The 14,420-nt window shown below is 44.5% G+C and overlaps 1 protein-coding gene across 2 annotated transcripts in view; it reads right to left on the bottom strand.

The window, feature by feature from the left end:
• Positions 1–14,420, bottom strand: part of LOC124721875 — a 524,898-nt gene that overhangs the window by 64,908 nt on the left and 445,570 nt on the right. For both annotated transcript variants that reach the window (XM_047247017.1, XM_047247018.1), the window contains 2 exons: positions 11,081–11,307; positions 4,526–4,673 (listed from right to left, as the gene is read on the bottom strand). In XM_047247017.1, the coding sequence (XP_047102973.1) occupies positions 4,526–4,673; positions 11,081–11,307 (375 nt within the window). The remainder of the gene's footprint in view (positions 1–4,525; positions 4,674–11,080; positions 11,308–14,420) is intronic.

Raw genomic sequence — 14,420 nt, 5'->3', positions numbered from 1 at the left:
ATACTCTCTTTCAAATTCTAAAGGTGGCAGGGGTAAAACACAGGGAGCGAAAGGTTATTTACAATTTGTACAGAAACCAGATGGCAGTTAGAAGAGTCGAGGGACATCAAAGGGAAGCAGTGGTTGGGAAGGGAGTAAGACAGGGTTGTAGCCTCTCCCCGATGTTATTCAATCTGTATATTGAGCAAGCAGTAAAGGAAACAAAAGAAAAATTCGGAGTAGGTATTAAAATCCATGGAGAAGAAATAAAAATTTTGAGGTTCGCCGATGACATTGTAATTCTGTCAGAGACAGCAAAGGACTTGGAAGAGCAGTTGAATGGAATGGACAGTGTCTTGAAAGGAGGATATAAGATGAACATCAACAAAAGCAAAACGAGGATAATGGAATGTAGTCGAATTAAGTCGGGTGATGCTGAGGGAATTAGATTAGGAAATGAGACACTTAAAGTAGTAAAGGAGTTTTGCTATTTGGGGAGCAAAATAACTGATGATGGTCGAAGTAGAGAGGATATAAAATGTAGACTGGCAATGGCAAGGGAAGCGTTTCTGAAGAAGAGGAATTTGTTAACATCGAGTATAGATTTAAGTGTCAGGAAGTCATTTCTGAAAGTATTTGTATGGAGTGTAGCCATGTATGGAAGTGAAACATGGACGATAAATAGTTTGGACAAGAAGAGAATAGAAGGTTTCGAAATGTGGTGCTACAGAAGAATGCTGAAGATTAGATGGATAGATCACATAACTAATGAGGAAGTATTGAATAGGATTGGGGAGAAGAGAAGTTTGTGGCACAACTTGACCAGAAGAAGGGATCGGTTGGTAGGACATGTTCTGAGGCATCAAGGGATCACCAATTTAGAATTGGAGGGCAGCGTGGAGGGTAAAAATCGTAGAGGGAGACCAAGAGATGAATACACTAAGCAGATTCAGAAGGATGTAGGTTGCAGTAGGTACTGGGAGATGAAGAAGCTTGCACAGGATAGAGTAGCATGGAGAGCTGCATCAAACCAGTCTCAGGACTGAAGGCCACAACAACATTCCAGTGTCGTAGAGCCCTGGCAATAGAGACGATTTAGGGGGGAAATGAGCTGAGGATATGTGAGACATCATTATCGGAGATAACTATGAGACTTAAATGTCTCGAGGAAAATTTAATTATAAGATTTGTACGATTACCTGAGGCACAGGATTTCTCCATTACGTCCAACGCTGGGGTGTTATTCCAGTGCCGGAGAGCCTTGGAAATAGTGACGATTTTGGGGGAAAACAAGCTGAAGATATGTAAAAACTTGCCTAGTAAGCAAGGGGACCCGAGTTCAAGTCCTGGCCGTGGCACGAATTTTAATTCATTTATTCAGTTGCCTTCATTTTCGGAAGTGAATCCAGTCATCATTTACTACCACGCACGATGTTTCGTTAGGGCATCTGCCAGACATTATCACGTGAGTTATCGAAGACGAACATCGGCTTCGCACGTTACACAATTTACTAGCGCACTGTCTGCCTTTCACACAATAATCGATGTCATAACTGGACCGATCACAGCATGCAGCGCCATCGATGCGGGAATGGGAAACTCAGCTGTGTGGTGGGTTGCCGCTCGCGTGAAAGTCTCGATCGGGACCAGTGTAATACTTACCCTCTCTGATCAAAAGTAACTAGACATCCCTATCTAATGCAGAACTGACCACCAGACGTCGCGAGAGGCGGACCTGCCAGTATAAAAGAAGGTGGGTAAAACTGTTATGTCAATAGGGAAGCAGGGGACCTCAGTGACTTCGAACGCGGACTAGTCATTGAAAGGCACGCGCGTAAAAAATCCATTAAGAACATCTCAGCCCTTCTACAGATGCCCCAATCGACTGTTGATGAAGTGCAAAAGTGAAGGAACAACCACACCTAAACCGTGGCCAGGTAGCCACATGTTCCTGACAGAGAGAGACTGCCGAGCACTGCGGAGGCTGCTTGTAAAAAATCGCACTAAATCAGCGGGAGGAATCGCTCGTGAGTTCCAAAATGCTGCTAGCAGTCCAGTTAGTACAATGACTGTGCGTAGGGAGTTAAAAACAATGGGGTTCAGTGGACGAGCAGCCCCTCATAAGCCAGTACTCAGTGCTAAGCGACGCTTGAGGTGGTGTAAAGAGTGACGTCACTGGATAGTGAATGGCTGAAAACGAAGGATTTGGAGTGATGAATCACTCTGTACCCTGCAAAAATCCGATGGAAGCGTTTGGGTTTGGTTAACGCCTGGAGAACATTACCTGCCATCATGCGTAGTACCAACAGTGAAGTAAAGAGGAAGTTGTGTTACAGTATGGGGGTGTTTTTCATGATTTGGGTGTAGTCCCCGTATTGCCCTTTAGAAACCGCTAAATTCGGCAGGATTTGAACATATTTTACAGCATTGTGTACTGAGTTCAGTAGATCAACAGTTAGGGAGACAACTATTGGATCAGCATGAGAGTGCAACCTGTCATAAACCAGCATCTGTTAGGCAATTGTTTGTGGACAATGACATTCCTAAAATGGACAGGCTTGCCCAGAGTCCCGACCTGAACCCAATGAAACACCTCTAGCATTAGTTAGAACGTCGATTTCGATGTGGAGAGCAGCGTCCAACATCACTGTCTCTCTGGTTTTCGGCTCTTGAGGAAGAATGTGGTGCCACAGACATTCAAACACCTCATTGAGTCTCCCCAGTCGAGTTAAATCCGTCATAAAGGTGAGGGATGTACAAATTCCTTATTGATGTCGACTAATAGATGATCGGATACTTTTGATCATATAGTGTATATGTTTCGTAGGGCAATGTTGTCAGCGCTGGCCGTGGGGCATGATGGGAACATAAGGGGGTGTGTCAGCTGCTGGTTCTACGTAGCAAATGACATATCAGCGGGCAGATTAGATTTTCATGCCAAGAGACGAAGGAATATTATCTTCTCACGTCGATGTAACTCCGAAGCCTCTATGAATTCCGAAAAAAGCCTCTTTTTACATATACATTCGTTGGCTACCCCAACTCACATCGACATTACCACCTTCTTATCTAGCCTAAACATCGGACCACGCTACAGATCAGTCCGTCTCCAAAACTTACATTCCGAGACACTATTTCAAAAATGGCTCTGAGCACTATGGGACTTAACTTCTGAGGTCATCAGTCCCCTAGAACTTAGAACTACTTAAACCTAACCAACCTAAGGACATCACACACATCCACGCCCGAGGCAGCATTCGAACCTGCGACCGTAGCGGTCGCGCAGTTCCAGACCGAAGCGACTAGAACCGCTCGGCCAGACACCATTTCCTTTTAAGTGATATGTTCGTTGGCTTCACCAGCTTAGAAGCAAATTTTCATCTTCCAACCTATCCTAAACCTCGGCCTATGCTACAGATCAATCTGTCACCAGAACCTTCATATCGAGTGAGGTGGCGCTGTGGTTAATACAATGGACTCACGTTAGAGAGAACGACAGTCCAAATCCCTGTTCGGCTATCTTGATTTAGGTTTTCCGTGATTTCCCTTAATCGCTTAAGGCAAATGCCGGGACGGTAGCTTTGACAAGGGCGCTGTCTATTTCCTTTCCTATCGTTTCCAATTAAGAGATTGTGCTCCATCGTATTCCATTGTAATTCTTCTTTACTGTACGTTTATTGCGAGAGGAAGTTGGTTTTTTTTCGTGAAACATTCTTTGGGTTCGCCAACTCACATCCAAATTATCACCTTCAACCTAACCTAGACCTTAGGCTCTGGTACAGATCAATCTGTCACCACAAGTTTTATTTGAAGCAAGTATTCACGAATCAACAGCGAAGAAGAGAACGGTTTTAGTTTTGGCACTAGAATTACACTGCCTCTTGTCTCGCCTCTTTTTGGTTAAGTGAATATAACGTCCCACTGACGCATTATCAATTTTTGAGCAGTAGAGAAACACCGTCTCTGTAATCCCTGGCCGGCCGCGGTGGCCGTGCGGTTCTAGGCGCTCAGTCCGGAACCGCGTGACTGCTGCGGTCGCAGGTTCGAATCCTGCCTCAGGCATGGCTGTGTGTGATGTCCTTAGGTTAGTTAGGTTTAAGTAGTTCTAAGTTCTAGGGGACTGATGACCACAGATGTTAAGTCCCATAGTGCTCAGAGCCATTTGACCAATTTTTGTAATCCCTGGTGTACTCTGTCATCTGTTCTGAGGGGACACTCGGAGAAATAATGCGATTTCATGCATTTCTAATAGATAGGTGCTGCCCTGGTTTAAAAGCGTCCTGTAATACCTTCCCTACGGTCTCCTTAATAGTGAAATCCCAAAAATGAATTAGCAGTAGCAAAAATTATTATTTTATCGTATTTCATTGTATTTTTGGTGGATGCACAATATTCAGAATTGTCAGTCTTGGTGGGTTGCAAAAGGTGAGCGCTACGGTGAGGTTGTACGTGACGTTCTTCCACAATAATAACTCATCATTCAGTGATACAATTTCAAGATTCCATACTAATGGTCCATTTGTAAAATACTAATGCATATACTTACCCGAAGCTCAGAGATGCACAGTAGAACTCGAAGTTTTCTCTAGCGCGTGTGCATTCCGACCTACAGATCATTTCCGTGGGGACATTGAGGACTTTCTTGACGACCGGCGGCAGCAGCTGCGCCGGCGCTCCGTAGCTCACGTAGCACGCTGAAACACGCATTTCTCAATGGCAACTTGTTTTCAATTCATTTATTGCTTACTTAAAGACCTGTTGCTTCATATTTTAAAAATATGTCATACATTTTCCAATTTTTCCATGTAATAACGTAAGTAGTTCTATAATGTGAGCAAATATTGTTTTCAGAAATAGAAAATCAAAGTAATAACAATGAGCTGCAAACAAATTGAAAGAGTTAAAGGAAATGGGACGTGTTAATTTAAAATCTTAGTAATTTAGGAGAAAATAATAGAGAGATTTGTAGTTTTTTATTTACTATTTAAATAAAGTATGAAATATCATGGATATTGTATTTTATTAATATAAGAAGTGGCACGACAGCGAGAAAAGGAGAAAAACTTTCTTTAGAGTAATATTCGAGACAACTCACAAGCCTTGGTGCCAGTATGAAGTCAGACTTGTTGACAACAGTACTGTAATGGCTCGGCAAGGACAACAACGTGGTGTAAAAAGGTGACTAGCAGATGCTGGCATACAGCCACAGTGTTCGAGAACGTTCTGTAAGTTTCTGGAATAATCTTACGGAACACCTTCGGAAGAGCCTGGGGTGACATCTCTACTGCAGAAACTCGCACAAAAATCGCTTAAAAACCAGTATATAAACTGCCGATGCAAGGGGCAAGACAATGATTACCAGGAAGCAGAAGAAGCAGTACTACAAGCGAACCTCAGAGTCACTACAGAGTGGCACTTTGATGCTGCTGCACTAAACTACGAGCAGAATGTCCACATTCGAGGGAGGACTACAGAATTTCCGATAAGTATCCGGTAATAGTTGTTATCTTGAGTTTTCTGTCTGTTAGAAAAGAACAGCCTATGTAGAGTATGTGTCTAGTCGTAGCAACAACTAATACTTTGTATTTTCTGTGTGTCATAATATGAAGAGTAACAAGCACTGCCTCACACTTGCCTCCTATTGGGAATGATTGTGTATACTCGCAATTACGAGGGTAATCGCAAAAGTAAGGTCTCCTAAGTACAGAACTCTGTTTGTGCGGCAGTTGGTCACACTGTTATGAAGAGTGCTTCACGCGCTGTGTGTATGCGCACGCCGCTCCGAGGCGCTCAGTCTTGGCTTGGCAGCCGTTGAGAATGGAGCTTCCGTTGGATGTTATCGCTAAGTGCGAATTGAGCGCAGTTATTCGGTTTTTGAACGCAAAGGGCACTGCGCCGAATGAAATCCATCGCCAACTGACGGAAGTGTATGGTGAGTCGTGAATGGATGTCAAAAATGTTCGTAAGCGGTGTAGAGAGTTTGCAGCTAGTCGGACCGAAATTCACGACGAACAAAGTTCAGTTTCTGAGGAGGCAGTGTTGAAGGTTGAGCAAAGCATGTGTGAAGATCGGCGGATCACCCTGGATGATGTCTGCACGTTGGTTCCTGAGCTTTCCCGAAGCACCGCTCACAGAATTTTAAGGGAAAAATTGAACTACCAGAAGTTGTGCGCAAGATGGGTGCCACGTATGCTGACTGAGGACCACATGCGGCAACGAGTTGATGCTTCCCGCGCATTTCTTCACCGCTTTGCAGCCGAACAGGACAACTTTGTGGATTCAATTGTCACGGGTGACGAAACCTGGGCATACCACTTTACACCTGAGAGCAAGCAACAATCACGCCAGTGGCGGCATCCTTCTTCGCCAAAGTCGCGGAAATTCAAACAAACGCAGGAAAGGGGTATTGTTGATCGACTTTATGCCCACTGGGACCACAATTAACGCTGACAGGTACTGTGAGACTCTGAAAAAACTCAAACTGGCAATTCAGAATCGGAGAAGACGAATGTTGAGCAAGGGCGTACACATTCTCCATGACAACACTCGCCCACACATCGCTCGGCAAACCGTTGCTCTTCTGCAACAGTTTCAGTGGAACATAATCACCCAGCCACCCTATAGTCCTGACTTGGCGTCCAGTGACTATCACCTGTTCCATAGGTTAAAAGAACATTTGACCGAAAAGCGATTCAGCTCCGACGACGAGGTGAAATAAGAGGTTCATAACCTTCCGAACAGCATGGCGGCGAGCTGGTATGACATGGGCATACAAAAACTGCCACAGCGTCTACAAAAATGCATCGACAGAAATAGTGGTTATGTCGAAAAATAGCTTAATGTTCAAGCTGTAAACTGATGTAACCTATTGTATAAATAAACAGGTCTATGTACCTACAAAAAACAGGAGACCTTAATTTTGGGATTATCCTCGTATTAATATTCTATATTTTCTGTGTTTCAGAAAATAGGAAGGAATAAGTGCAGTGTCGAGCTTGTTTCCCACTGTGATCAAACTGTTTGTCTTGTGCACTGTTGGAATGAGTTGCAAGGAGGGTGATAACTCTCATAGTGAAAGGTAGAAATAAGGCCCCAGAAGTTTATGGTAAGGATTATCACGCAGAGTGATAGGGTGTAATTGGTGATGCGCTGGGTCATGACAGAAATATAAATTATATCTACCGGAAATTTGAAACCTTCAAATTATTTATTGAGTCTGAAGGAAGTTTAATGACAATGGGATAGATTAAAGATGAGTTGTAGATTCCCACCACCACATTTCAGCGAAGTAGGGGGAGGGGGGGGGGGGAGGGTTAGGATACTTCGGAAAGACATCGATCCTTCGAGCCTTGCTCCCGCCGCTGGTTCATGTTGTTACTATGCTATGGGCCTATTTGTATTTTACAGGTTTTGTGTGTCTCCAGGTACAGTAACCTCACACAGATTATGCACAAGGGATTTGGTCAAAGAAGCTGTCGTCATCATCATCTGTATTGTTGCTTGGGTCAGTTTCACCATCTTCCTCTTAGGTGTCTGTTACGTTGACTGTAATGACTTGGGTCTCATGTCAAGTATATTTTGTCGTTCATTCGGGTAATGACTGTGCAGGGCCTTGGAAATTGAGCCTGCCGTACTACCGACTTCTTTCCACGCTGTTTCGTCTCTAATCTCATTTCATGAGTCCTCGTACATGAGTCGTCTGTCTAGTCGTCTGGCCTGTGTGAGAAGCGTGCAGTGTATTACGACGTGCTGCGGAGTGACATTTGAAAGGTAAGTTTCGTCATTGTTTTTCACACCGAAAATTCATTACCAAAAACAAATACACCGTGGCGTAATGAACTACACACCTTGCACTATTTTTTTTAAAAAAAATTTCAAATGTGTGTGAATTCGCCGGTCGGGGTGGCCGAGCGGTTCTAGGCGCTACAGTCTGGAACCGCGCGACCGCTACGGTCGCAGGTTCGAATCCTGCCTCGGGCATGAATGTGTGTGATGTCCTTAGATTAGTTAGGTTTAAGTAGTTCTAAGTTCTAGGGGACTGATGACCTCAGAAGTTAAGTCCCATGGTGCTCAGAGCCATTTGAACCATTTGTGTGAATTCCTAAGGGACCAAACTACATAGGTCATAGGTCCCTAGACTTACACACTACTTAAACTAACTTATGCTAAGAACAACACAGACGCCCATGCCCGAGGGAGAACTCGAACCTCCGGTGGGAGGGGCCGCGCCCCCGGTGTGGCCGAGCAGTCCTAGGCACTTCAGTCCGGAACTTCGCTGCTGCTACGGTCGCAGGTTCAAATCCTGCCTCGGGCATGAATGTGTGTGATGTCCTTAGGTTAGTTAGGTTTAAGTAGTTCTAAGTTCAAATATGTTCAAATGTGTGTGAAATTTTATGGGACTTAACTGCTGAGGTCATCAGTCCCTAAGCTTACACACTACTTAACCTAAATTATACTAAGGACAAACACACACACCCATGCCCGAGGGAGGACTCGAACCTCCGCCGGAACCAGCCGCACAGCCCATGACTGCAGCGCCCTAGTCCGCTCGGTTAATCCCGCGCGGCCAGTAGTTCAAAGTCTAGGGGACTGATGACCTCAGATGTTAAGTCCCATAGTGCTCAGAGCCATTTCAACTATTTTGGAGGGGCCGCTCAGTCCGTGATAGGACGCCTGAAACCGCGCGGCCACTACGCGCGGCTCACTATTTTTCGACATAGTCACCACTGATATAAAGAAATATACTGTAGCGTGTAGTCACTTCGATGAAACCACTCTGGTGAAACTCGGTGCCCTGCGATACAAGGGCTTTCCGCGCAATCTGCTCCATCTCAGCAATGGTTTGGAAGTGACGCCCCGAGAGTGCGGCTTTCAATGCAGGGAACAGGTACTCCTTAAGCATGCAACACCAACGACCAACCATTTGATGAGACGTGGCTTCTTCACCATGCACGGTCTGTAGGCATTCATGGATGACAGACAAAATAGTCCCAAGTGCCCATTCATACTGGATAACACCACGCACTTCCATTGGCGACCACATTATCCATACAAGTCCGTCTGCCATCGTTATTTGTACTTGATAAGCTTTGGCCACGACGGTCTGCTACTATTCTCTCTTCTTCGGTGCTCTGCGCATGTGTCATTCCTCCTCCGCCGACACCCCTTCCGTCATTGAACATGCAACGGGTGTGAATTCACATGGCGTTGTTTTGCATCACCTGATGTACCAACTTCTGTTTAAAAAACAAAGACAAAACTTACTTTCGGTACGTCTCTCGTACATGACTCCCATTACATGAGGTGTAAATGCATAGGGTATGGGCCATGTCCGGTCAGGTCGTGGACCGTGCCCCTTCTGGGGCCGATATGTCTGATTGCTAAGCGTGTAAGCTGGCTATAATTTAGCACCTTACAGGTACTCATCCACATACTTTGCCGTGAACTACAAGCACAATTAGATATCATTTGATAAGTTGTACATCGTGTATATGAATATTTAAAGCAGACTGATATTGTCACGTACGTCTTGTAAATAACTGTTAACGCTTATTGCATGAAAGGTGACGGAGTGTCTTTATTATAAAAATGGTGTAATGAATGATTGCCTGTACTAGTAGCGGTTGGAACGCCAGTGGAGATGAAACGGCAGGCAGAACTCAAGCTCTAGGTGAAGGCCCGCACAGGTGTTGGTCCTGCTTGAACACAAGAAGTAGCTAGACAGACGTCGTGGCACCTGAGCTCTGGAGCACAATAGGATGACGGTCGGCTGCTATTGTAGTAGGGACCGGAAGAATAACCGGATAATACATCTGAACACTGAAAATCTTGGAGGCAGGTGAGAGGAGGGATGAAACGGCACCTCGGAATTCACGCAGGCTGGTTTATTTCCAAGGATTTTTACTCAGAAGCGTACCATTGTACGAGTATAGGTTTTCCCCCGCAAACTTTCCGCACTGGACGACAAAAGACTAAAATATGTTTGGTCGGCGTTCGGAAGAATCTGTAGAGAGTGAGACTATTCCGTGGTTTCGGGAATATGATTCGTTTTCAGAATTACGATGGTGGGGAGCCGAATCTTGCTGGAAAGCCAGCGGTGGAGAGAAGAGGTCTTCCGTTGTGAGCGCCCGCGTGTGAGGGTCGTTCGATGTCAGCTTTGTTGATACAGACGGACTTGCTGTCCTTCCTCTCAGGAGAGTTAATAGTTAGAACAGTTAGGCACTGTACTGTTGCGAACCTATATGATTCTGGACTTCTTGGTAGCTGTCGTTGAGTACGCAGCGTTCAGTAATTGAGAGCACTTCCTCTGCCTATACTTATGTTGAGACGCTATCTGAACTCCGTCCTTGTGGCTGCGAGTTCGCGTTTCTCGTCTGTAGAACACAGAGAGGAGAAAACAGTATTAGAGTATATTAGTCAGAGGACCGCCTTCTGTCGTCGTAGTGTTTGAAAGAGTTTATTTGTGGCTGGAGTTCTTCCATCGTCGCAGACGAGTACGAGAACCATCACTTCGACGCACCGGGCGCAGTACATACGGTGATATCGCAAATTACTTCTGCTTATTAGGGCTATAAAAGCTAAACAGCTGTGATCAAGTTAGTTTAGTTCCATCGAGGTTCCACACCACCGTAAATCATCTTTCAAAGTAGTGTCTTCTAGTGTTTGGTACGTAGATGATGTCAGTCATTTTGCGTTATTGATATCAGATCGCGCAGTCATAATAAGAGGCAGAGTTGCGCAATTGATTAGTAATTTTACTGAGGAACTGTAAGCTTTGTAATATAAAGTTTTAAAAAAAATCTACAATAAATATGTAAGCACGAACAGCGTTTATCATTTAGTAGTATTAGTTGCCTTAATCATTCATTTATGTTTAGGTTGTAATTTATATGTTAAAGTCCATTAAGAGATCCTAAGATCTGCTTCAGGGGGTAGTCAGACAGGGTCAAATCTTCATTTTAGCGTTTATTACTTTCCGTTGCGGAAATTCATTTTACACCCGCCTGGAGTACCATCTTGGTAGCGTTCCCTGGTATTGGGCAATAAGGTATAAACTCCCCGACCCTTACCCCATTCCATTGCCAGCTATGTGAGGGCCTACCTTCGTCCCGGAGCAGCGGCGGCTCGCGACCCCCGACGCCCGGCTGGACCGGCGGCTGTGGTGGGGGAATAGGGAACGGCGGCTCGCAGCCGCGGCCGTAGCTGCCGCGCTCGTACAGCTCATACTCCAGGTCGTCCACCAGCTGGCGCAGGGGACGCAGCTCCGCCGCCGGCCAGTCCGACAACTGGCAGTTATCCAACGGGCCGCCGATCACCGGCGGGCCGTAGCTGAAACATGACGGCAAGATTGGCGTTAACCCTTAACTACATTCTTGGGGTAATTTATTATCCCACACATCACTCTTTTGTTCGCAATTCCGTTCCTATGACAACGTTACCACTCCACTTCTATTTAATCTTAGTACCGGTTGTACTTTTGCGTTGTGAAGGCGCGTGCTCATCGGCGGCTATTATTTCCGTAGGTAGGTACTAGTTCGGGTCAAATCTACTATAGACCTATATCTCCAACGTCGATCAGTTGTAGAATTTTGGAACACGTATTATGTTCGAGTATAATGACTTTTCTGGAGACTGGAAATCTACTCTGTAGGAAACAGCACGGGTTTCGAAAAAGGCGATCGTGTGAAACCCAGCTCGCGCTATTCGTCCACGAGACTAGAGGGCCATTGACACGGGTTCACGGGTAGATGCCGTGACTTCCGCAAGGCGTTCGGTACGGTTCCCCACAGTCGTTTAATGAACAAAGTAAGAGCATATGGACTATCAGGCAAATTGTGTGATTGGACTGAAGAGTTCCTAGATAACAGAACGCAGCATGTCATTCTCAATGGAGAGAAGTCTTCCGAAGTAAGAGTGATTTCAGGTGTGCCGCAGGGGAGTGTCATAGGACCGTTGCTATTCACAATATACATAAATGACCTTGTGGATGACATCGGAAGTTCACTGAGGTTTTTTGCAGATGATGCTGTGGTGTATCGAGAGGTTGTAATAATGGAAAATTGTACTGAAATGCAGGAGGATCTGCAGCGAATTGACGCATGGTGCAGGGAATGGCAATTGAATCTCAATGTAGACAAGTGTAATGTGCTGCGAATACAGAGAAAGATAGATCCCTTATCATTTAGTTACAAAATAGCAGGTCAGCAACTGGAAGCAGTTAATTCCATAAATTATCTGGGAGTACGCATTAGGAGTGATTTAAAATGGAATGATCACATAAAGTTGATCGTTGGTAAAGCAGATGCCAGAATGAGGTTCATTGGAAGAATCCTGAGGAAATGCAATCCGAAAACAAAGGAAGTAGGTTACAGTACGCTTGTTCGCCCACTGCTTGAATACTGCTCGACAGTCTGGGATCGGTACCAGATAGGGTTGATAGAAGAGATAGAGAAGATCCAACGGAGAGCAGCGCGCTTCGTTAAAGGATCGTTTAGTAATCGCGAAAGCGTTATGGACATGATAGATAAACTCCAGTGGAAGACTCTGCAGGAGAGACGCTCAGTATCTCGGTACGGGCTTTTGTTAAAGTTTCGAGAACATACCTCCACCGAGGAGTCAAGCAGTATATTGCTCCTTCCTCCGTATATCTCGCGAAGAGACCATGAGGATAAAATCAGAGAGATTAGAGCCTACACAGAAGCATACCGACAATCCTTCTTTCCACGAACAATACGAGACTGGAATAGAAGGCAAAACCGATAGAGGTACTCAAGGTATCCTCCGCCACACACCGTCGGGTAGCTTGCGGAGTATGGATGTAGATGTAGATACCCCACGAAGTTATAAACCTTACTTTACTTATTTCTCATCACTTTTTTAAAAAGCTGCTTTAGGTAGAAAGAAGCGATGTTTGAACCATGCCAAATTTTGGAGTTTTTGTTAGCTAGTGAAGGCATCTGACTGTAGTCGTAAAACTACCTTAGGCTACTGTAGACTATCGTAAATAAGCATAGGCTACGGTAGTTTTCGGGAGCAACGGCCTTGCCACAGTGGATACACCGGTTCCCGTGAGACCACCGAAGTTAAGCGCTATCGGGCGTGGCCGGCACTTGGATGGGTAACCATCTAGGCCGCCATGCGCTGCTGCCATTTTTCGGGGTGCACTCAGCCTCGTGATGCCAATTCAGGAGCTACTCGACCGAATAGTAGCGGTTTCGGTCAATGAAAACCGTCATATCGACCGGGAGAGCGGTGTGCTGATCACACGCCCTTCCTATCCGCATCCTCAACTGAGGATGACACGGCGGTTGGATGGTCCCGATGGGCCACTTGTGGCCTGAAGACGGAGTGCTTATTACGGTTATTTCCCAAGTAGTGTTAATCACTTAAAGATCGTAACTGCATTACCGGAACGTTAGCTGCGTTGCACACCTATCAGGCGTTACCTAACTTCGAATGCTTTGTTTACATATGCAGTCAGTGACTTACTAGATTCTCCTAGACTCCGGAAACAGTTAACTGGCTAGATACTGAATGAGGACATATATATGGCCGCACAACCTACAGACCATTTCTGCTCTACATAGCTATCCTCCTGCCTGTTACTTAAAAATAAACACTATCTACAGCAAAATCAAAATTGTTGATTTGTACGTGCAACAGAGGGATGTAGTAGCAGAAATAGAAAAAACAGCAATACAAGTTTATCATATAGCGTTAAAAAAGGGAAAATAAAAAAAAAACACAAAACGGAAACATATCAAACATCGCTTCAATGCTTCATCGAACATATATAAAACATGTTTCTATTATTTATAAACAACTTTCGCACTTATAACTAATAACAGGAAACACCTGCCTTTGATCATGATAAAGAGCTTCCCACTGAGTAAAAAAATACAACAATAATTACACAGTTTTTAATGTTTGTGCATGTAAACTGTACTTGCATCAAAAGTAACTGCTTTCATTACATAAAAGTGCAGAAGTGCAACTAATTTTTCTTATGTATAAAATGAAAATTATATCTTGTAAAGATATAAAATACACAAGGGACTAACAATGAATGATGTGCAGTTATAATTATGTGCAAGACAAACAAGAAAACAAAAAATAAAGAGAAATCTTCGGCTATCAGTTTCTCTCTCATACATTCGTATATGTTTCTTTCCCTACCAGAGCTACCAATACTATCAGTAATTCTACCATTTACTACGTAATTTATGTACTGTACCAAAACTACCGAACCGTAGAGAGCAACACTACTGCTGACTTATTGGATACACCAACCGAGTTTCGTGACAATGAAATAAATATATGATCGGAAGAAGAAAATGTTCGCGAAGAAAAGCAGGAAATAGTAAGACAATATGGCTGTTTTTATGGGAAAAATCGTTGTAAACAAGAATTGCAAGACGGTGCATCGAGATTTTATTAAAACG

Source organism: Schistocerca piceifrons, chromosome X, assembly GCF_021461385.2.
Source record: "Schistocerca piceifrons isolate TAMUIC-IGC-003096 chromosome X, iqSchPice1.1, whole genome shotgun sequence".
Lineage (NCBI taxonomy): Eukaryota > Metazoa > Arthropoda > Insecta > Orthoptera > Acrididae > Schistocerca > Schistocerca piceifrons.
This window is presented reverse-complemented; position numbering and strand designations above follow the sequence as displayed.